At 43.8% G+C, this 24,678-nt stretch overlaps 2 protein-coding genes across 3 annotated transcripts; both read left to right on the top strand.

Moving 5' to 3' along the window:
- Positions 1-1,307: 1,307 nt before the first annotated feature.
- On the top strand, positions 1,308-13,475 carry LOC148508023 (uncharacterized). 2 transcript variants are annotated; one of them, XM_088445246.1, is made up of 5 exons: positions 1,308-1,391; positions 4,569-4,701; positions 7,086-7,274; positions 8,829-8,949; positions 11,368-13,475. In XM_088445246.1, the coding sequence occupies exons 2-5, from the start codon at positions 4,621-4,623 to the stop codon at positions 12,600-12,602; spliced, it is 1,626 nt and encodes a 541-aa protein (XP_088301372.1). In that variant the 5' UTR covers positions 1,308-1,391; positions 4,569-4,620; the 3' UTR covers positions 12,603-13,475. The 2 variants fall into 2 exon arrangements, with proteins under 2 accessions (XP_088301372.1, XP_088301374.1); XM_088445248.1 differs by lacking the exons at positions 1,308-1,391; positions 4,569-4,701 and adding an exon at positions 6,450-6,520.
- A 385-nt stretch (positions 13,476-13,860) lies between these two features.
- Positions 13,861-23,667, top strand: LOC148508024 (uncharacterized). Its single transcript, XM_088445286.1, has 5 exons — positions 13,861-14,090; positions 19,968-20,077; positions 22,422-22,500; positions 22,840-23,008; positions 23,183-23,667. Exons 3-5 carry the CDS (start codon positions 22,490-22,492, stop codon positions 23,606-23,608), a joined length of 606 nt encoding a protein of 201 aa, XP_088301412.1. The 5' UTR covers positions 13,861-14,090; positions 19,968-20,077; positions 22,422-22,489; the 3' UTR covers positions 23,609-23,667.
- The last annotated feature ends 1,011 nt before the right edge of the window (positions 23,668-24,678 follow it).

A 24,678-nucleotide genomic window follows, 5' to 3' on the forward strand; every position in this document is an offset into this window, starting at 1 on the left:
ACAATTTAATCTGCAGCAAAATAAACAATTTTCTTAATTAGTATCCTGGAAATGTTAATGCATGGAGACCTGTTTCAATGAATTGGGAAGACTAGAAGCAGATTATTTTGTACTATGTTGGAGGGTCTGGTAGTGGTGAACGGGTGTCATGAGCACATGCCGCTGCGCACGCAACAGTTATTGGTACTCTTAGGGGTCTGGAGGGGGAAGGTCGTCTGTCATAAGTAATCGTCGCACCTACTACTAGTAGTAGTGCGCTCTGTGCTTGTTTATCCCAATTCCCCAACCTCTGTCCTCTGCACACTGAGGGCCTGATTCACCAAGGATGGCTATTCTGCTAGAACGCACGTAACGCAGTGCTAATATTATCGGTGAAATGCAAATGTGTGCAATCGCATTGCGATCACAGCTTACCATAAGGACGCCCACTTCCCCTTACACACATCCGTATACTTGGGCAATATAACGAAACAATCGGTAACATCGGACCTATACGCACAGTTAAGGCAGGTCAGACCTCACTCAGGAATTGCTAACTTCAGCACACGCTGAGGCCTCAGGCTGCCTATGGTATTGCAGTGGATAATTTATGCACGCTCTTGCAACGGCGTTGCAACGCACTGGAACGCCTGCGTTCGCCCGTCCATCCCCCGTCACCACCCACAAACGGCAATTCCTGTCAATGTGCTCTGGGTCGGCGTAGCCTCTGCAAACGCAGTTCCCATCGCAATTGCTAGTTCGCGTAAGCGCACTGCGCTGCATTAGCATGCGCTATGCGAATTAATCGACCGATTGTGTGTATCTTTGCTACTGCGATCTTTGGTGAATCAGGCCCTGAGTACTCTCGGATTTCTCCCGAAGCCTCCCAGATCCTCCAGCAGAGTAGGCAGCTCTGGTGTATGTACCAGTTTATGGCCATGTTTGCCCCACTGTTCATTGCTGCCGAACTCTGTAGCACCAACAAAACAATGACAATCAGTACAACCATGTCTCCTCCATCTGCTGAGTAGGTAGTATCTCCCATGCCCTCACAGTGCTGTATATCTGGAAATGTATATGTACTAATAATCACCATACTGTTTATAATATAACATCCTTCACTGATTCCTGTGAGCTGCTTCAGTGACTATTTATCTATGGGAAAATGGCTGCCACCACAGACAGACTAAAGACTCCATGCAGACATTCGTCCTCTTGTGACTAGAACTCCGAGTTAACTGCAATTGGCTAGTTTTAGCCATGTGACTCCCATAGTGTGCGAGAAAATGACTACAACACCCAGAATCCTCTGCTTCTAACAGCTATCACTTCCTGTGTGGGGTCAAAGGTTGTGGAAAGGAAGTATTCATTGTACTTTATATTATTATCTGCCCAGTGGTGTCTGATGGAAGGTAATTTATCTGGTTATTATATATGTATAAATGTGTATATATCACTGTGTTATCATACATAACTGATACCTGTAATAATACACCACTAAGTTATCATATGTCAAATGATATACTTGATTATATCCTATACCACTTATATACCTGTATTCTGTCACTGTGTTATTATATAGTACTAATAATATTGTATATTTACATGAAATCAGTCTATTATTGTCATGCCCCACCCATTTTTATGTATTCTATCACTTTGTTGTTATATATCACTATTATGATGTATCTGTTTTATATCACTATTTAATCACTTAAATATCTCTACTCTGTCACTGTTATCTTATTATATTTCTGTAGCATATCACTATATTATCATTTATCGCTTAAATATCTGCATTCTGTTATTACGGGGCTGAATTATCTAAAGTGCTTGTGTTTGTGGGATGAAGCTGCAGTCTGATATATACTACCTTACGTTGAAGCGAGTTTCCTAATGCTGAGCGTACACCATACTTGCCTACTGCCCCAGAATGGCCAGGAGGCTCCCAGAAATCCAAGACGCCACACGCAAGAGTAGGCAAGTCTCCTGGAACCCGGGCTTGCCCCCCACCCCCACCCCATGGCCGTCCACTACCTGAGCAAAAGTGAGCAGTCCTAGGGCGAGGACGCTATTCAGCTCTGCCCCCAGCTTTACAGTGCCTGTAATATCGGCTCTGTACAGCAGGGGCGGGACCACAATGATGCAATTGAGCCGCCACGCCCCCCTCACTGCCCACCTATTGCCATACTACGCCCCCTTGTTGTGAGGACCTGGCTGAAATTCATTAAGTTACACTAATATCAGCAGATTGCCCAGTTAGTTGTACTGAGTATGTGCACAACGGATCTGAAAATATTGATCGGTCAGGTATGCCGGATCGTCCAAGAGGCCATCCGATGCGATATTTTGAGGGTATAAGTCGGCCAAATTGGTCAACCGAAGGGCAATTCCACTGTTCCTTCACAGGGTAGGATTGTGGAAATGTCTTCTCCCCGGGGGTTGAAGCCTTCTTTTCTCCATACGCACAACTCATTATAGCACAAAACTCAACTCAAGCTACACGCCCACAGCTCTCCCACAAGTCCGAACAGTTTTGTGCAATTGCATTATCACCACCCAGTTCCCTCCCCGAAGCGACCATTGCGCAGAAAAACAGAACCTGCAAAGATCTTCAGAATAGGACATAGATATGCAAATTTGCATAAATTCGCATCTACACATGCCCTGTATGCTGAATTTCGTTATTTGTATCTGACTGGTAATCTGCCGCTATGATTTTAGCTATCATAGATATAGATAGATAGATATATATATATATTATATTCTGTATTATACCACTATATCACTTATATAATGTATGTATTCTCTCACTGTTTTATTATATCGCACCGATATCACTTATTTTGGCATTATATCACTACAGATGTGTTGTCATACACATAACGTCCATAAGAAATACGGCGCGAGACGCCCCCCCGCAACTGAGCCAAATCCGAGAGGAGCAGAGTACCTTATTTTTCTTAAAATTTTGCATTTTATTCACATCGCAAATGCAGCGAAACACCACTCACAGGGGGAGATGTATGAAGGGACGATAGGGGGGAAATCGGTATCTGCGCATGTTAAGTGCTGCAGTTACCGCTTCCATGCATGTAGTAATGCAGAGTATCGAGCAGAGTGATCTTCAAGATAGGGCGCCAATGTGCAGGCAGATGCATGAACGGTTAGTGACACTGACCGTTCCAACCGCTGCAGCTATCGTTTTCACAGATTCAGCTGTCGTTGCCGCATGCATAGCACTGTCCTTGGCTGTCGCTTCCGACAGTCAGGGATTGTGCATTTAAAAAGCAATAAAGTTTTTTTTTTTTTTCCAATAACGCGGGTGTCGCTGGGGCGTTTCTGACCTCTCCCTCTTCGTAAAACAAAGATAATAGCACATTCTGCCATTGTAGGGACCTACTTCGCCACACTAAATGGGCAAAGCAGGTCCTGCCAAATAACGGGAGATACACGGCTAATGTTACATCTCTCCCACAGTATAGACGCTGGGCTGCGACTTACACCGCACAGGAATTAGTTTTAAACATGTACAACATCGCAAATGAAGCACAACAGAAATTGGCGTGAGAAAAAACAGCAGTACGGCATCGTAGCACTTCTTACACAGAGTCAGACTCAGTCGCACATGTATGTACAAATGTCACACATCAATGTAGTTCTTTGCTCCAAGTTGTTTTATTTATGCAAATGAGGTGCTCATTTTGAGTGAAAAATTACGCTCGGGACTTGTCGCATCGAGAGCCACAATCTATGAGGACACATCTGTATATTAACATATATAAATGGTATACCTTTATTATCTTTATTTTATCATTACGTTACTGTATATCACTTATATACTTCTTTCTTATCAATATTATCAAACATGGGGGTCTATTTACTAAGCAGTGTTAGGTGAAGTGAAAAGTGAAGAGTGAAAAGTGATAAGGTGCCAGCCAATCAGCTCCCAACTGTCATTTTTCAAACACAGCCTGTGAGATGACAGTTGGGAGCTGATTGGCTGGCACCTTATCACTTTTCACTCTTCACTTTTCACTTCACCTAACACTGCTTAGTAAATAGACCCCCATGAGCTGTAACTGTAGAGAGAGAAATAGCAAGCGCTCAGAGATTACCGTTTATAGAGCGGGCAAAGATTTAGCATGGAGCACAGAGACCACACACAGAGGAAGGGACAACTTTGAGTATAGCACCAGTGTCTTGTGATTAGTGAAGACCTTGAGGTGAGTAATGAGTTAATGTGGTGTCAACAAGAATACTTCCTCAAGTTTTTTGTGTAAGTTTTTATTTTTTGGATATAATATTTGATATATCTGAGTTGTAGATTATTCAAATAATTTTTGTGTGTGTTGATATTTGTGATGCATTCACTATCAAAGTTATAAACAAAGAGATTACAAAAATTCCCTTAGTCCAAGAGGGGGAGGGGTACATTTGTAACCTGTTGTAGCTTCATCACAAATTAATAACCGCTTTGTATTATAATCTGTGATTGAAATCACTGTTGTAGTTTAGATAATGCAATATATGTGTGAAGTATATTATATATATGTATTAATTTGCGTTCTTTACCTTTTTTATTTCAGATATTAAATGTAGCATCAATATTTACTGAAATTCCCCAACCCACATGGACTAATGATGAGCAAGTACAGGAACAAGATGACTGAAAGGATTATAAACCTCACCCTGGAGATCATCTACATGCTGACTGGGGAGGTGAGGGAGTCTGGGAGTGTCACAGTGACATCACTACTATCTCTATTACTAACACAGGGGCCTGACTGGGGAGGTGAGGGAATCTGGGAGTGTCACAGTGACATCACTCTTATCTCTATTACTAACACAGGGACTTGACTGGGGAGGTGAGGGGAGTCTGGGAGTGTCACAGTGACATCACTATTATCTCTATTACTAACACAGGGACCTGACTGGGGAGGTGAGGGAGTCTGTGAGTGTCACAGTGACATCACTATTATCTCTACTACTAACACAGGAATCTTGCTGGAGAAGTGAGGCAGTCTGGGAGTGTCACAGTGACATCACTATTATCTCTATTACTAACACAGGGACCTGACTGGGGAGATGAGGGAGTCTGGGAGTGTCACAGTGACATCACTATTATCTCTATTACTAGCACAGGGACCTGACTGGGGAGGTGAGGGAGTCTGGGAGTGTCACAGTGACATCACTACTATCTCTATTACTAACACAGGGGCCTGACTGGGGAGGTGAGGGAGTCTGGGAGTGTCACAGTGACATCACTCTTATCTCTATTACTAACACAGGGACCTGACTGGGGAGGTGAGGGGGTCTGGGAGTGTCACAGTGACATCACTATTATCTCTATTAGTAACACAGGGACCTGACTGGGGAGGTGAGGGAGTCTGGGAGTGTCACAGTGACATCACTACTATCTCTATTACTACCACAGGGGCCTGACTGGGGAGGTGAGGGAGTCTGGGAGTGTCACAGTGACATCACTATTATCTCTATTACTAACACAGGGACCTGACTGGGGAGGTGAGGGACTCTGGGAGTGTCACAGTGACATCACTATTATCTCTATTACTAACACAGGGACCTGACTGGGGAGGTGAGTGAGTCTGGGAGTGTCACAGTGACATCACTCTTATCTCTATTACTAACACAGGGACCTGACTGGGGAGGTGAGGGAGTCTGGGAGTGTCACAGTGACATCACTATTATCTCTATTACTAACACAGGGACCTGACTGGGGAGGTGAGGGAGTCTGGGAGTGTCACAGTGACATCACTATTATCTCTATTACTAACACAGGGACCTGACTGGGGAGGTGAGGGAGTCTGGGAGTGTCACAGTGACATCACTATTATCTCTATTACTAACACAGGGACCTGACTGGGGAGGTGAGGGAGTCTGGGAGTGTCACAGTGACATCACTCTTATCTCTATTACTAACACAGGGACCTGACTGGGGAGGTGAGGGAGTCTGGGAGTGTCACAGTGACATCACTCTTATCTCTATTACTAACACAGGGAACTGACTGGGGAGGTGAGGGAGTCTGGGAGTGTCACAGTGACATCACTATTATCTCTATTACTAACACAGGGACCTGACTGGGGAGGTGAGGGAGTCTGTGAGTGTCACAGTGACATCACTATTATCTCTACTACTAACACAGGAATCTTGCTGGAGAAGTGAGGCAGTCTGGGAGTGTCACAGTGACATCACTATTATCTCTATTACTAACACAGGGACCTGACTGGGGAGATGAGGGAGTCTGGGAGTGTCACAGTGACATCACTATTATCTCTATTACTAACACAGGGGCCTGACTGGGGAGGTGAGGGAGTGTCACAGTGACATCACTATTATCTCTATTACTAACACAGGGACCTGACTGGGGAGGTGAGGGGAGTCTGGGAGTGTCACAGTGACATCGCTATTATCTCTATTACTAACACAGGGACCTGACTGGAGAGGTGAGGGAGTCTGGGAGTGTCACAGTGACATCACTATTATCTCTATTACTAACACAGGGACCTGACTGGAGAGGTGAGGGAGTGTCACAGTGACATCACTATTATCTCTATTACTAACACAGGGACCTGACTGGGGAGGTGAGGGAGTATGAGATGATTTGGTTTGTAGAGTTAACCCTCCAACTGTGAACCTCTCCTCTTAGCATGTAAGCTTTCACGGGAAGGGCCCTCCTTTCTCATATTCTTCGATAGCACTATCATTGCTTCCAGTGTTCCTTGTCTTCTGTTACCTTGCCCCTTTCAGTGACTCTGTGTTGCTCAGTCTTCACTGGGTGTAGACTCATTGAGTGACTCACCCCCACTAGCCTGTCTGCATACAATGAGTTACCAGACCCACGTGTCCTATCAAGTTTGTTGATTGTTTTTACACTGAATTGTTCCACAGATATGTTAGCTTACACTTACTGTACCATTGTTATGTCAGTGTCCATGTTACTTGTGTTTTTTCTGTACGGTGCTGCTCCTTTAAAAATAAAAGATAATCATAGAGAACTGCAGGAATATGGTAATATTTTAAAATTGGAAGGGGTGCGATTTAATGTCTTATGCTCAAGAGAAGTGTATCTCTCGTTATTTAGGATTATATTGTTGTGAAGAAGTCTGGTGAGAGTAAGGCACCCAGCAGCTGTCCAGCTGTGTCTGGAGGACGGAGCAGGACCCAGAGCCCGACCATGGTGCCTCCATTGCACTCACTGATACATGAGAGACACAATGACCAGAAGATCCTGGAAGTTACCAACAAGATCATTCAGCTGCTGACTGGAGAGGTGACTGCTGGGAATGGGACATTATACAGTAACACCAGGGGATGTGTCTGGGGATGACTGGAGAGGTGACTGCTGGGAATGGGACATTATACAGTAACACCAGGGGATGTGTCTGTGTGATGACTGGAGAGGTGACTGCTGGGAATGGGACATTATACAGTAACACCAGGGGATGTGTCTCGGTGATGACTGGAGAGGTGACTGCTGGGAATGGGACATTATGCAGTACCACCAGGGGATGTGTCTGGGTGATGGCTGGAGAGGTGACCGCTGGGAAAGGGACATTATACAGTAACACCAGGGGATGTGTCTGAGTGATGACTGGAGAGGTGACCGCTGGGAATGGGCCATTATACAGTAACACCAGGGAATGTGTCTGGGTGATGACTGGAGAGGTGACCGCTGGGAATGGGACATTATACAGTAACACCAGGGGATGTGTCTGGGTGATGACTGGAGAGGTGACTGCTGGGAATGGGACATTATACAGTAACACCAGGGGATGTGTCTGGGTGATGACTGAAGAGGTGACTGCTGGGAATGGGACATTATACAGTAACACCAGGGGATGTGTCTGGGTGATGACTGGAGAGGTGACTGCTGGGAATGGGACATTATACAGTAACACCAGGGGATGTGTCTGGGTGATGACTGGAGAGGTGACTGCTGGGAATGGGACATTATACAGTAACACCAGGGGATGTGTCTGGGTGATGACTGGAGAGGTGACTGCTGGGGATGGGACATTTTGGCTGATTCAGATGTGGACGCTGGTCCGATTTTCACGCAGATGGGTGATGTTTCGAGGATTGCACATGTGGCGGAGATAGAGTGCGCATGTACTAGTGTTCATTCTAGCACCCTGAACCTGTCATAACCCGGGCAGTTCCTCTTTCCTGTCTGGGGTGTCACTCTCTGCTCTGGTGCTTCTAGCACACTCAGCTGATGCAACAAACTGCTGAGCTACAGACCAGAGTGCACTAGAAGCCCCAGAGCAGAGAGTGACACCCCAGGCAGGAAAGAGGAATTGCACGGGTTATGACAGGTGCTGGGTGCCAGAATGAACAATAATGTACCTCGATACAGTTGCAATATTGGTTGCTGTATCCTGTTAGCCGCAACCTGGTTGACAGGTTGTAGGCGTTTCGGGGTGGCAATGGAGTGTGTTGCAGAAATGGGAGCGCAGGCCCGATTTTCTGGGCGTGCTAAGCTATAGGCTAAATCATCATGCGCAGTTTACCTGGCCCCTGCAGCATAGATGTGCCGGACATCCTGAGTAAGCTAATGGTTACTCGGAAGTCCGATTGTCCATACGATGTTTACACTGTGGATACGATGCTGCGTCTTCAAGCACAGGCAGCGGATCGGAGAAGCCTGCAGTGGGCGTTTTCTTTAACAAATTACGCCACCTGCGATATTAGCATATGCACTCAGATCCAATGCGACCGAAAACGCGGCACCGATCCACACAGCCAACGCCTATGAATGAGTCCCATTATACAGTAACACCAGGGGATGTGTCTGGGTGATGACTGTATCATTGTTGTGTGTCAGGTTCCTATAAGGTGTGAGGATGTCACGGTCTATTTCTCCATGGAGGAGTGGGAGTATATAGAGGAACACAAGAATCTGTACAAGGAAGCGATGGATCATCAACAGCCCCTGCCAACACTGGGTAAGAAGAGATTCACTTTGTTAATATTATTATTAACCCAACCTGCAATAAGATGTTCTACAGATTTAGGGGCATATTCAATTAGCCGCGAAGTCTCGTCCTTTTCTCCTGCTGGACTTTCCGCCTACATCGCGTGTTTTGAAGAGAACACTTTCCGTGCGCGCGGGCGCTTTTCATCCTATTCAATACCAAAAGACACGAAAGCGCGTCCCGGCGAAACTCAAACAGGCGAAACGTGCTGTCAGATTTGGGGAAATCCGCCAGACACCCCCCAAAAGATGCACTGACATTGGGGATCACTATAGATACCCATGAATAGCCCTGCTGAAGGTATTTGGGGTGCTTAAATGTTCTCCATAGCTGCTAATTAACGTATTTGCACAAGTGGTGAAGAATAGAATTTAGCTGGTTTTTTTGGGCAAAAATAAGTAGTCCCAGCAAATTTGGTGTACATGAAAATGGGTGCTAGCATGGTTCAAAATTGCTAAAGTGAAGTTTTAAAAAAACGCACCTTCAGCAATCACCTGCAATCAAATAAACAACTGGGGCATACTTGGGGGAACCCCTGGAGTCTATTTCGCTAGTTTTTAAGTTCGTCACCCAACTTTGGTTTTTTTTTCGCCCCCAAAACAAAAGTACTTTTTTTGTGGTGATCTAAAGTATTTTTTAAACTTTTTTTTACGCAGTTTACCGTTGTGGGGCTGCCCCAAGGCTGCAGGGGTGTTCCCCAAACTTTGCACCCAAAACCCCCAATTCTGCCCTCTTTTCTGCCTACATTCAGAAGCAAATCTTTTCCGCTGGTTACGAGGCACAGACTTTTCGCACCGGCGAAAAGTCTTTGGAATTGAATAAGGGGATAAGTTCTCGCTTGGCGAAATGACGTCAGCGGCGAAAACTTTTCGCCGAAAACGGCTTATCGTGGCTAATTGATTACGGCCCTTAGTATCAGGAGGCTCCAGGAAAGTCTTAGCTGGTGCTGTCGTTTATTGCCTGGTGTCCAAATAAACTACATAACATCTGATTATCAGGTTGCCACCAGCCAAGTCTTCACAAAATTTTTGGTAATCATTGATAAGTGACAGATCTTTGGTCAACAGAGTACTGGTCCAAATTGGGTGGAAGTTAAAAAGATGATTGTTTTTTATAATATTGATATGGATTCTTATTCCAAAAACTTACTTATCAGTGGCTGCCTTCCTTCAATACATACATTCCTTCTTCCTCTTCTCTGTCCTTGATTTTGCCGTCCACTTCACTACCAAATCGAAGGCATTCATAATGCCAACTCCTCCTCTCAGCCACCTCCTTTGGTCACACTTACCCCCCACTCTCTGAGCAGCACACTCTGTCCACCTTCTCCACCACCAACGGGGATAAAATCCGCTTCCTTCTATCGTCATCTCCACATGCCACCCTGACCGGATTTCCCTCTCACCTCCTCTGCTTCCTCTCTCCTGCTGCTTGCTCCCACCTCATTCATCTTTTCAACCTGTCCCTCTCTGCCTGATCAGTCTCCTTCTCCTTCAAACATGCCCTTGTCTCAGCCATCCTCTCCACTTTCGCTGTCTCTCCACATTTAATCCATCTCTCAGTTCTCACGTTTCCACCTTGGTAAATTCTTTAGGATTAGCACTTTCCTCAAGCCCAGATGCCACTAAAACCCTTATTCATGCCCTCATTTCCTGTCTTGACTACTGTAACCTTCTACTTTCTGTCTTCCCTCTTTTACCCACTATAAACTATCCTTAATGCTGCAGCTCGTCCCATTTTCCTCTCTCACAGTACAGCACCTTCCTCTCCCCCTCCGCAACCTCCTACATGGCTACCTATCCTCCTCCGAACTCAGTTTAAACTACTCACCTTTACTTATAAATTATTAATCACTCCCCCTACATCCCTGACCTCTGCTGTATGCTTATCTTTACTCTGGCCACTTCTGCCCATGCCCACCTCTAACATTTCTCCCGCTGCGCATGCCTATTCTGAAACACTCTGCCTCACAAAGTCCGACTTTCTTCTTTAAATTTTCTCCAAACGAGAGCCTATCAACTCCTCCCCAGTCACTCCTCCTATCCACCATGTCGTCTTCCCAGTTCATTCTCCAACTCTTCCCCCCCCCCCCCCCCACATCTAGAATACAAACTCTCGAGAAGGGCCCTCTTCCCTCTTGTACCTTCCACTGCACTATCCTTACCACCAATGCTCTTTGTCTTTGTCTCTTTCTCCTCTTTGGCAACGCTGACACGGTCTGCTCACCCATACGAAGGGGGTAAAAGATCATTGAGGGCTGTAGGGCCGTCCCCTGTGAGTAGCTGCTTACTCTAGCTACAGCAAGCAAATAACTAACCAAATAGCTAACAAATATAAGATAATAATAATATACTACAAGTGTACTTACTGTGTATCTATGTTTTTCAGATGGATCGGCAGCTCATGAAACACTGTCTGAAGACTTTCACGCCAGTTTTATGGAATGCAAGTCTATAAATGCTGACAATCATAATATTAAAAGTCATCAAGCAAAATGCCTGAAAATCGAGGAAGGAAATGAGATAGAGATGACACCTGAGACTGATGCACCTAAAATGACGGAGCAATCTGTATCGCATGAAGACGGAAATGTCATTGACACGGACATTAACACTCGCACAGATATTACACAGCATACACCTACTCATTTTAAAGAGGAATCGGACTTATGCGAACAAGCGAATGTCACCGATGCCATTATTTTTACACCCACAGGTCATAGCCAACATACATCTCATATTAAGGAGGAATCGGTCTCATGTGATGGAGGAGACCTCACAGACCCAGACATTTATACACAAACAGATCATACACAACATACATCTACTCATATTAAGGAGGAATCTGTGTTCTATGAAGACAAAACTCTCCCAGAAACTAATCTTTACTTACCCACAGGTGTTTGTGAACAAAGTAATCTGAATACATTTACACCGATGGACCAACTATATAAAGATATTGACATTCTGGACTTTAGCAAATGGGACCTCTGCCCAGAGAAAATACCTAACCCATCGTTGGTGAACTACCCTGAGTGTAGGGAGATGTTGACCAACAAATCAACTTTTCCGTTGAATCCGAGGACTTGTGTAGGGGATAAAACAACTGTCTGTCCTGATTGGTGGAGATCTTTTGACAGTAACTCAAATCTAGCGGTGCCTCAGAAAGCGCACCCAGTTGCGAAACCACATTCTTTGTACGACCGGGAGAAAAGGTTCCCCAATCAGTCTGACTTTTACAGGCATCCGAGACTTAATGCCACAGAGAGACAGTTCTTCTGCTATGAATGTGGGAAATATTTTTCCACTAACCCCCATCTCATCCGGCACCAGAGGATTCACACGGGCGAGAGGCCTTTCTCCTGCTCGGAGTGTGGTAAGAGTTTCAACCAGAAGTCGATCCTTGTTACTCACCAACGGACGCACACGGGAGAGAAACCCTTTGTCTGTTCAGTCTGCGGGAAATCCTTTATCAAGAGCTCCAACCTCGTCACCCACCAAAGAGTTCACGGGGGGGAGAAGCCATTTTATTGCCCAGAATGCGGAAAGTCCTTCATGAAAAGTTCCAGTCTTGTTGCACATCAAAGAACTCACCGGGCCAGAAAGCAATATACTTTTCTCTAATACGGGGAATCCATCCAAATTCAAAATGACTTATAACTGAATTCATTATTTAAAATATATATATTATTTTGAAATATAATAAATGCATTGTGAAACCCCTAGGCTTTCTGGTCAAAATACGGTTTGCTATACGGTATAGAACAAAAAACTAAATCTGAAACAAGTCTGTGTATTTTTAAGGTTTATTATCTTTTTAACCGTCATAGCATTTGTTTACAGCAGCTTCTGAATCCTTACTGTCCCACTGGATTACTGCGATCCGCTGACAAAGGAATATTAACTACCTAGAATCTTCCAGAATTAATTTGGGGGTCGAGCTTTCAGCTTTGTGGCTTCGACTCTATGGAACTCTCTTCCCCGCACAGTTCGAGAAGTCTACTCTAGAATCCTTCAAAAATAGACTCCAGACTCTCCTGTTTGCTCACGCATTCCACTAATGTCCCTGGCTAAGCTTGTTTCGTATTTGGTGCTGTAAAGACAAATGTAAAGCAATTTGAGTCCTATTAGGAGAAAAGTGTTATATAAATAACATAATTATTATTACAGATTTATTATTTCTAATCTGGTTGAGGCTGATACCGAACTTTTTTTGGGGGGAATTAAAAGTCCCTTCACTTCTAATTTTACGCCTAAAAAGATTTTTCGGAGAGTGACGCAGCCAGTACGGAGATCCTGCAACTGGGGAACGCTCCATGTCCGCATAGCAGAAGTGCAAGACAAGTCCGTAGCTCTTACAGCATTTAAAGACGGTTAGCTTTGGAATGACAGTTAAAATAATATAACAATTGTATAAAACAGTCATTTATTTTCATTTATAGCATGCTGTTAAAGAAAAAAAATTGTTTCCCAGTTATTTAATGTACAATATATTTATTAAAGACATCAATGTTTAGATAAAAATAAAATATTATAGATTTTATATAATGAATGTCACCAAATCTTTTTTTTTTTTTTTTTATTATTATTATTATTATTATTTACAAAAGAACAAATTAATGAACATAAATCATAAAATAATAAAGGGAGATTTATTTGTAACATTTGTGAATTACTGTGTCGGCAATTAATATTAAAACCACTATTATTATAGTTTAACAAATAACCCCGTCACCTACATGCTATTTATTTTTGTGTATATTTAGAATTTAGCTGAGTGCCAGGTGCATGCAGCATTATATTACACTGTCGTCACTGGCTGATTACTTGCACAAGGCAAGCATTTCTAGTTTGTCTATTAGATCATCTCCTTTGGATTGTTGGCTTTAGAGTTTCGTTGACTCACAAAAAGGGGACAAGGAGAAGAAGCTGGGAATACAGACCAGTGACCCTGGTATTGGTGTTGGGGAAATTAATTTAAGCACTGTTGAAAAAAAGAAGAGGCAGCCAAAAAGAAGGCAACTATGCATTAGTTCAACACGGGATATGGTCAATATCCTGGCAGGCGCATAGAATACCAGTGCCGGAATTCCGACACCTGTCAAAATCCTGGTAAGTAGCGGGGTTAGGGGGTGGGACTAGGGGGAGGGTTAGGCACTAAGGGGGGACGGTTAGGTTTGGGGTTCTGGGAGGGGGAGATTAGGTTTAGGCACTAGGGGGGAGCTTAGGTTTAGAGCTCGGAGAGGGAGAGGGTTCGGATACCTACTGACAGGTGTCACTATCCTAACCCTGTTGGGATTTTGACCATCGGGATCCCGAGCACCGGCATCCCATACCCAACCTGTTCAACACAGGTGACTGCTGTTATAAATTAAATGGGAAGTCCAGGAGCAGAGCATTTTGTACCTGGTGGCAGGGGCCATGTAGGAGGGTGTGTGTCCAGGCTATGGGCTGCCCTAAAGCCCGTCCCCTAAAAACTGCACCTTCAGTGCGTACCTGAGATAGGTTCACGTTACTTTTTTAAGGGCTATTTTTAGGCATGTCGGGTGGGCGGAAGGCGTCGTATAGCTTCAGAAGCGCTAAATATGCCCCCAAGGGACATGGGGCTTTGCTTAATGGGTCATGTATCCCAAATGTCCCAAAATCAGGACAAAAGTATTTACGTGGCAAGGCGGTCTTGTGCCCTTGAATCAGGACTGTCCAGCCTAAATCAGGGCACTTAGGAGGTATATGAAGTTTTCTTTTACTGCTGGGAGTCTTTTACATGTCAATAACACAGTGAAGTATAAATCAATAAGGACATACATATTTACGGGTTGAACTAAACAGATGATCACAAAAAGGGATGACCAGGATGATTGCATGCAGTTCACCTCCAAGACACTAGATGGCAGTTTTTTTTACCTTCATTTCAAATGTAACAAACTAAAAAACTCATATTATATCAAATTATACATAAGTCAGACCGCCTAAATGATTTTTAATATGCTTATTTTCTACTGCAGGGTCTATAGGGTATCCACAGGATACCTTGGGGTACAGGTGATGACGTCAGGCATCGGACACCACAGAGTTAAAGTTTTTCATCCTCCCAGGACGCACTGGGGTCCATCTCCTATACCGAGCCTCAGGCATCTTAGTTTTTTAGTTGGTGCCCGGCACGGAGTCGGATGCACCTCTAACAGAGGGGGGTCTGTCAAGGCCCCTGAAGGTTTCCTTGGGCAGCTGTGGCTGCACACTAAGAGTACAGCATGGACAGTCAGTGCTGACGTCCATGTTGTCACTCCTCCACCCTGCCAGCACCGATACAGAGATGCTGGTTGGTAACGGGTCACAGCTAGCGGTGACCCCGGTTACCATGGACTGTGGCTGGATTTATGGGAACGCAGGTAAGCGGCGGGGTCCCACGGTGGGTCCCCGCTGGTACACACAGTTCTGAGTCCCCAGACAGGGGGCTCCCTGGGGACTGGTCGCAGCGTGGAGCCAGGTACTGATCCTGCGCTTCCACTTACAGCAGGCAGCGGCAATGAGAAAACGCTCCGGCGTACTGGGGGTTAAATGCAGGCCAGGGGAGCGCGCCTTCCCTGCATAGCAGCTGGCGCCTTCCCCGCTGCACACGGCCTCTCCACAGAGGTCTGACCCAATGCAGCTGCTCCTCCCCCGGGCCGGCCTCCTTCTGCTCCTCGGCGGCCATTTTAATTACATGGCAAACGTTGCTGGATGCGGTGAGCGGTGGCAAGCGGTCCGGGTCCCCCCTGCATACCTCACCTCTGGTGGCTGTGTATGCAGCGCTGTTTCCTACCAGGCTCTGTGTCCTGAGTAGTTGATCACAGCGCTAATAGTGCAGGGTTGTTCTGCATTGTATGTGACTTAATGCTAGCTGCTGTTTGTACTTTCACTTTTTTACTCTCAGCCATTTTAACTGTCCCTGTCTTCTCTGCTCAAAGCCCTTGCGGTGTGGTATTGCAGGGCGGTATTACCTCACTTTACAGATTGTTTGGTGAGGTGGGCCACATACAGCTCCGTTCACTATGTCTGATAGCAAGCGCGATTTTCCTCTGCGGCCAAAGTGTACCATATGTCAGGTACAATTGGTGGAGGGTGATGGAAATTCTGAGGGGCTATGTAAGGCGTGCTTTTTAATGTCATGCCCTATTTCTGTCATGGCACCTGTGCAGGAGCCACCATGGGCTTGTTTTGCTAAGACACTACCCGGGTTGGCGTTACCGCAGATGGGGTTCTCACAGCACTCAATGGTGTCATCTCCCATGCAGGGGTTCCCCAAGCAATTGGTGGTACCCCAGAGTCTCCCGCTCTCCCCCCCCTCAGGTCACACCTGAGCCCGCGTGGGTCAGCTCTCAGTCCAATACGGTGCAACACCTGTCGGACATTTTACAGGGAGAGTCTTCATTGCGGCCGCATAAGCGACCTTTGCCGTCTCAGACCACACAATATGATCAAGATGATGTGACCACTGATGACGGTGAAATGTTAGACCTTTCTGACCAAGAGACTTTCCATGCAAGAGAGGCGGAGTCTAAGTCTAAGGTATACATACCGGGTCTTGTACGTGCAGTTCGTACGGCCCTAGTTATTGATGAGGACGATCCTCCCGTGACTAAATCAAAATATGCCTTTAAGGATATTAAAGGTGATGCCACTGTATTTCCCCTATCGGGTCAGCTAGTGGACCATTTAGAGGAGGCGTGGAAAAACCCGGGTAAGCGGTACCAACCTAAAAGGCCGTTGCATACCCTTTTGCAGACAATTATTTCTCAAAATGGGAAACTCCTCCACAAGTGGATTCTCATATCACACGCCTTGTGAAGAGTGCTACACTGCCCATGCCATCCATGTCGTCCTTAAAGGATGCCATGGATCATAAGGTGGAAATATGCCTGAAGTTCATTTATTCCTTTGCTGGGGGGGGCGTCCTGACCGGCTATGGCTGTGTGCTGGGTGGCTAGAGACATGGAGCGTTGAGCTGATAGTTGGGGGGCGTCTCTGGACACTGACTCGTCACCTGAACAGGTGGAGTTAGTGGGAAACGTAAGAGATTCAGCCATTTATATTAATGAGGCGGCCTTAGATATCGGTCTCCCTGCTTCCAGGATCTCCTCGGCAACAGTGGCAGCTCGCCGCACCTTATGGTTGCGGTCTTGGATGGCGGATGCAGATTCAAAGTGGGGTTTGGAATGCTTGCCTTTTGATGGACAAGTCCTATTTGGACCTGATCTGGACAAAACTGTGGCCACTCTGGCGGCAGCAAAGTCTGCGTGTCTGCCATCGGCAACGGTCCCATCAGGGTCTGGCTCTTCGTCCTTTCGGCGGTATAGAACCCAGGGTAAGTGCAAGGTACAGTCCTTTCCAAGACAGACAGGAGTCAAGAGAACTGCAAAGCCAAAGAAACAGGCTTGGAGTACCAGACGTCCTGCTCCCAAGTCCAACGACAAGCCTTCAGCCTAACATTTTTCAAACACAGCCTGTGAGATAACAGTTGGGAGCTGATTGGCTGGCACCTTATCACTTTTCACTCTGTCTCCTAACACTGCTTAGTAACTAGACCCCTATGTTATATTAGGTGCATGGCACATAGGAGTGGTGTATGTTACTGCCCAAATGTGGGATTATCTGTTCTTGTAGTCACAGCAGTGATGCACTGCTGGTAATTGCAGGGCCAGATTAATATTTGTGGGCCCCTACTGATAAAATTGTCAGTAAGATATACTGGCGATGTTATTATGTGTAAATACTCCCAATACCACAAATGTGTTATACACAATGTAGTGCCCCCAGATTCCATTATCCCACACAGAATCCCCAGTTTACATACAGTATGTCACACACACTGGTAATGTAGCTATGTGTGTTGGTCTCCCATGTGTTGGGGTCCCTTAGCAACTGCCTCAGCTGCCCTGTTGTTACTCTGTCTCTGCTCTGTATGGCAGCTATCACTGTCTTTATAGTGCACCTCTCTTATAGATATTTATTTTTCTGTGCCAAGGTGGGCTGAGTCTTTCCACAGAAAGCCTAGATGTGCCCCTGCCAGTACAGTGCTGCACATGATCAGAAGAGCCACCCGATTTGGCCCTCTGAGGCACAGTGTGTCCCCTAAGAGGCTAGAGCAGCATCGTCAGGCCCCTACCATAACATTACTATGGTGCTTGGCAATGCCTGATCCACTGCACAACATTCAGACATGTGACATTAGAAGAGAATAAGCCCTCCCTAATCTGCAAAACTGACCAATTTGGTTGAAATATTGCCCCTTTTGGGCTTTGTAACTTAGGGCAGATAGGCGGTATGCTATCCTGCCCCTGCTCACCTCTAATCACAGTCAGATACATATATTTGTCACAACAAATATTTGCCTGTATGGCTGCTGCTAATGTTTGTGTGATGACATCACAATGGCCCATTGTTACACAATGGGCGGAATTCAATTGATTTTGCGGCCAGCATCTCCCGTCTAAAGGGACAGGAGAGCGCGGGCCGCTATTCAATTGTCCCAGCGTTTCACGCTAATCGCACCCAAAGTGGTCGGATTTAGCCGCGTAAAATGGCTAACCCCGACCAAAGTGCTGGGTGCGATCGCGAAAAGTGCCGTTTGGGCGCCCAAACAGGACACTTTTTGCCAATTTCAGCCCGCACCCCTCTGGGGCTGCGAGCTGAAATTGAGCGCTAGCAGCTGATCGCACCCGACAGGAGCAACAATAGAATAGCTCCGTCGGGTGCGAAGGGGGGAATAATCAATTGAATTCCGCCCAATAAGTGGTAAGTGGTAACCCAGGGCAGAACACTAGAGGTTATTCTGTTGCGTTGTCTGGTGCTGGTGGTTTATTTCTAGTATTGTTAGTGATAGTTAAGTTTGGTTTTATTTTATTATTCTTTTCTTAGTGTTAGTTTTAGGCATTTATTTTTTTAGTATAGTTTTAGTATTATATTTAGTTAGTATATAAGTTTTTTAGTATATATAGTTTATTTAGTGTTAGTTTTATTCAGTTTTCTATTTATTATATTTTTTATTATCTTTAGTTTAGTATATTAGTATTTTAGCACATATATAGTAGTTTGTTTAGTGTTAGTTTTATTCAGTTTTCTTTTTATTATATTTTTTATTATCTTTAGTTTAGTATATTAGTTTATTAGTGTATATAGTAGTAGGGGAGTAGGGAGTAGAGAGAGTAGTTAGGGTGCAGCCATGGACCAGCCATGCATCAGGAGACAGGTAAGTGCGCTGTTATTGTTATACTTTGTTGCTTGCATATTTAGGATTTTTCATGGATCTCAGAAGGGGCGGAGCTCAGCTGAATGTGGGCATTTCTGGGCATAGAGTGTGTGTTTTGTTCCAATTTAGTAAGTGTAAATGTTGGGAGGTGTCTGTGCCCAAATATGACTAAGCTAAGGGGTTATGTATTACTTATAATTATTATTGCTGGTTCCCAGTGGTGGCAAATGGTAGGTGTTATATATGAGCTGGTGACCCTTAAGTCACATGACGGTGAAGTGGATTTCTGTCCTCCACTGTCCTGCATTAGGTGTATACAGCTAGTAACTGCTCAGGTAGCTGGATCATAATCCTTAGTTCATAAATTATTAAAGTGAGACACTGACATAAGTAGGAAAACCAATCGCTAGCATTTACAGATTATGTGATTTTATATATATATATATATATATATATACACAATATTTCTTATATTATTTAGAATAAAGAGAATGTGTTAGTTGAGTTAATAGAGTTGTGTGATGGGCAGCAATGTGCACTGGCTGTATTACCCTCTCCTAGCACCTGGGGCACTATAACACAGCTGGGTTACTGTCACTCATTAGATAAGAGAACATCATTATCTCCTGTCACTCCTGTGTTTCATGTTGCAATCCCACAGGTGTGACACCTCCATAAGGCTGGATGGTGCTGACTTATGTTGGAGATTAGGGGCCATTGGGAAGTTCATACTGAGAATTTCCATCTCTCTTTTCTTGTAGACTGACAATGAGGAGCTGCAAAAAGAACTGGCCCAGCTGCGGCAGCAGCACAGCACGGAGGCAGAGCAGCTGTATAGCATTATATCCGTGCTCAGTGACCAACTCAGAGGGTATTTATATTCTGTCATGTAACACTGTATATACTCTGGTAGTAAGTCATTTATATACGTGTAACTAAATTATGCAACACTGTATATACTCTGGTAGTAATCATTTGTCTAGGTCAGTGGTTCCCAAACTTTTTCGTACCACGGCACCCTAGATTATCAGCATTTTATCCACGGGACCCCTGGGCCAAAAGTTTCTTATTGAGAAATTCAGAACACATTAAATAAAGTAAATTGTGCTTCTATGTCACCCTTAGGATCAGTTATGTGGTGGATGACAGGGCTGTGCTTCTTTTTGACCACACTTTGATTGGCTGCCATTAGCACTGATTTTACCTATCATACTGACTAAAATTATTTTATTTGGTACTGGACCACCGCTCCGAGATACCCCTACATGTGTACTGAGGGACCCCAGGATGCCACGGCACAGTATGGGAACCACTGATCTAGGTGTAATTATGTAACACTGCATATACTCTGGTAGTAAGTCATTTGTCTAAGTGTAATAATGTAACACTGTATATACTCTGGTAGTAAGTCATTTGTCTAGGTGTAACTATGTAACACTGTATATACTCTGGTAGTAAGTCATTTATCTAGATGTAATTATGTAACGCTGTATATACTCTGGTAGTAAGTCATTTATCTAGGTGTAACTATGTAATGCTGTATATACTCTGGTAGTAAGTCATTTATCTAGGTGTAGCTATGTAACGCTGTATATACTCTGGTAGTAAGTCATTTATCTAGGTGTAGCTATGTAACGCTGTATATACTCTGATAGTAAGTCATTTATCTAGGTGTAATTATGTAACGCTGTATATACTCTGGTAGTAAGTCATTTATCTAGGTGTAATTATGTAACACTGTATATACTCTGGTAGTAAGTCATTTATCTAGGTGTAACTATGTAACACTGTATATACTCTGGTAGTAAGTCATTTATCTAGGTGTAACTATGTAACACTGTATATACTCTGATAGTAAGTCATTTATCTAGGTGTAACTATGTAACACTGTATATACTCTGGTAGTAAGTCATTTATCTAGGTGTAACTATGTAACACTGTATATACTCTGGTAGTAAGTCATTTATCTAGGTGTAACTATGTAACACTGTATATACTCTGATAGTAAGTCATTTATGTAGGTGTAACTATGTAACACTGTATATACTCTGATAGTAAGTCATTTATGTAGGTGTAACTATGTAACACTGTATATACTCTGGTAGTAAGTCATTTATCTAGGTGTAACTATGTAAAACTGTATATACTCTGGTAGTAAGTCATTTATCTAGGTGTAACTATGTAACACTGTATATACTCTGGTAGTAAGTCATTTATCTAGGTGTAACTATGTAACACTGTGTATACTCTGGTAGTAAGTCATTTATCTAGGTGTAACTATGTAACACTGTGTATACTCTGGTAGTAAGTCATTTATCTAGGTGTAACTATGTAACACTGTGTATACTCTGGTAGTAAGTCATTTGTCTAGGTGTATTTATGTAACACTGTATATACTCTGGTAGTAAGTCATTTGTCTAGGTGTAATTATGTAACACTGTATATACTCTGGTAGTAAGTCATTTGTCTAGGTGTAATTATGTAACACTGTATATACTCTGGTAGTAAGTCATTTGTCTAGGTGTAACTATGTAATACTGTATATACTCTGGTAGTAAGTCATTTATCTAGGTGTAATTATGTAACACTGTATATACTCTGGTAGTAAGTCATTTATCTAGGTGTAGCTATGTAACACTGTATATACTCTGGTAGTAAGTCATTTATCTAGGTGTATTTATGTAACACTGTATATACTCTGGTAGTAAGTCATTTATCTAGGTGTAATTATGTAACACTGTATATACTCTGGTAGTAAGTCATTTGTCTAGGTGTAGCTATGTAACACTGTATATACTCTGGTAGTAAGTCATTTATCTAGGTGTAATTATGTAACACTGTATATACTCTGGTAGTAAGTCATTTATCTAGGTGTAACTATGTAACACTGTATATACTCTGGTAGTAAGTCATTTATCTAGGTGTAATAATGTAACACTGTATATACTCTGGTAGTAAGTCATTTATCTAGGTGTAAAGAGGGTCAGAGGATAATGTAGTGCTGATGTTCCCGTAGCTCAGCGATTATGCTCATGCACAAAACATTGTGACTAGCCCTACAGCGCATGTATTACACAGAGTGTGTGCACAAAGGTGCTTCTACTAAAGGGATAGACGGTATCAGAAATGGGGCGGGAAAGTGATGGGCGTTCCTGTGCGCTGACTGGGAGGTAAACTTTAAAAATAAATAAATAAAACTGCATATTATCTCTTAGTGTGACCATGAGGAACGCCATCCTGGAACAACAACTAGAGAAGGATCAAACTGTGACAATGGATCAGGATGAACATCAGGTTAGTGATAATGATAATGAGCCCATCACCTGCACACAGTATAGGCAGCCAGTCTATTTATCTCCAGGAGACCTATTTACCAATATTCCCAATAATGCACATGAGCTAGTGGCCACTATCGGAAGATGTTACACCGATATCACCATAGCTACATGTAACACACCTGCTCTAGGGGTAGTGTAGTGACCTGGTCAGTGTGAGGATATAGATATACAGGAGGTGGAAGTGGCCCGGTGTACAGCGACAGGCTATACCGCCACTTCTCCCACGGCTCTCGTTGTATGGCCATAATAACTTATCTGTCCTTTCTCCCTCCACTTCTCTCTGCCTGTATTGCAGACTGATCCATCATCCGCTCCCTGTGCCCAAACTCCCAGCACCAGGGATGGCAGGAGGCGGCTCTGGACCTCTATCCGTGCCATCTTCCAGAGACTGCGACACTTTTTCAGAAGAGAGAGGCCCAGCCCACCCAAGAGCCCCAGCACCCCTTAGTGCCATGCAGATGCAGGTAATTGTATGAGGAGTCATTTGGACACAAGTAATGTTGCAGTATTTACAGTATTAATAACTTCTAAAGAACGGATGGAGGTAACTGTGCTTAAAAATAGAGGTAAAAGAACCATATTCTATAGAAATAAGCATCACTTTTTGGTTATAATCACAACTTTTTTATGACTTGTAGATCATTCAGAGAGAGATAAGTGACCTGAGCCAGATGCTGCAAAGCAGGAGGGAATACATCCAGCAGGTCACCCTCATGAGCGAGGCAGAGGAAACATCCAGGAGACAAGCAGAGGAGCTGAGAGAACAACTACAGGAGGAGAAAGCAGAGAGGGGAAGGCTGGCAGCATTAATATCAGATAACAGCGAGAAGATGCAGGTTATGGAGGATGAACTAACCATCGCTAAGGCAGCAAAAAAAGGTCACAATAAGCTGCAAAAACAGTTTAACAAATTGGTGGAGAAGCTAAAGAAAAAAGACCAGGACATAGAGGGGCTACAGCAGGAGATCACTGTACTGAAGACACGGATGGATGGCATTGGGGCAGCGAAAGCTGAAGAAAATAATAACCTAATGATCAGGACAGCCCGGAGCAATGTAATTTAGGGAACAAACTCTTTAGTCTTTTAAAGACAAAAATAAAACTTTTTTTTTTGCAAACTAAACTTATAAGTCTTCTAGTAACAACTTTTTTTGAAAAAGATCTTTGGAACATGTTTGAATCACATTCGTTAGTAAAAATTAATCTTATGAACAATTATAAATAATTATAAAAACTTAGCTCAGTCTTACTGAGATCACTCTTGGCTGACATCAGGTGGGGTATGAGATACCCACATGCACTTTATACATATGTACTCTCTACGCTATCGCTTGCCACACTATACCACCATCACTATGCAGACTGGCAACATCGCAACTATAGCTACATGAAACCGCAACTTGCGCACAGTATTTTTAAAAAGTTGTAGGAGTTTAAATCTTGCTGGGGTATGTTACACCCCACCTAGTTCACAGAAGATTAATAGAAGGTTCCGTGTCAGTCAAATGTCTCACTATTATGGGACAGACCACTGTATACTTATGTGTTTATTCAAAATTAAATTACTTATTTTAAAAAATATGTGGTGGACCTACATTCGGGATTTAGAGCCGCTGGGACACCTATGAGTCTTGTTTCTTTAGCACCCTTAGGTGAGAGGGCATCAGGAAGCATGTTTCAATGTTTGTTCCCTGTGTGTCACCCCAAAGCTCTGCTGAATTGTGCAGTTATTGTGTATTGTGCTTTGGTTCATATAAAAAAATTAAATACACAATTGGCACATTAAATATGAGGTGAAATGGGGACACTACAGTGTGGTATAATGTGAACTAGGGGCACTACAGTGTTATAATCTGAACTGGATGCACTACGGAGTGGTATACTTTGAATTGGATGCACTACAGTGTGGTATAATGTGAACTAGGGCACTACAATGTGGTATATGAACTGGATTCACTACAGAGTGGCATAATGTGAACTGGGGAACTACAATGTGCTCTAATAAGAATTGGATTCACTACAGAGTGGCATAATGTAAACTGGGGAGCTACAATGTGGTACAATATGAACGGAGGCACTACAGTGTGGCATAATGTAAAATGGGCACTATCTTGTGGTTTAATGTAAATTCAGG

This window comes from Taudactylus pleione, unplaced genomic scaffold, assembly GCF_031769625.1.
Source record: "Taudactylus pleione unplaced genomic scaffold, aTauple2 ptg000377l, whole genome shotgun sequence".
In the NCBI taxonomy this organism is placed as follows: domain Eukaryota; kingdom Metazoa; phylum Chordata; class Amphibia; order Anura; family Myobatrachidae; genus Taudactylus; species Taudactylus pleione.

What these genes read in the sequence shown, in the direction of transcription:
- LOC148508023 (XM_088445246.1), top strand. Translation starts at nt 4,621, where the DNA reads ATGATGAGCAAGTACAGGAACAAGATGACTGAAAGGATTATAAACCTC. An exon ending in TCTACATGCTGACTGGGGAG is followed by an intron (nt 4,702 to 7,085) that starts GTGAGGGAGTCT and finishes CTCGTTATTTAG; the next exon opens with GATTATATTGTTGTGAAGAA. An exon ending in TTCAGCTGCTGACTGGAGAG is followed by an intron (nt 7,275 to 8,828) that starts GTGACTGCTGGG and finishes GTTGTGTGTCAG; the next exon opens with GTTCCTATAAGGTGTGAGGA.
- LOC148508024 (XM_088445286.1), top strand. An exon ending in TTAGTGCCATGCAGATGCAG is followed by an intron (nt 23,009 to 23,182) that starts GTAATTGTATGA and finishes TATGACTTGTAG; the next exon opens with ATCATTCAGAGAGAGATAAG.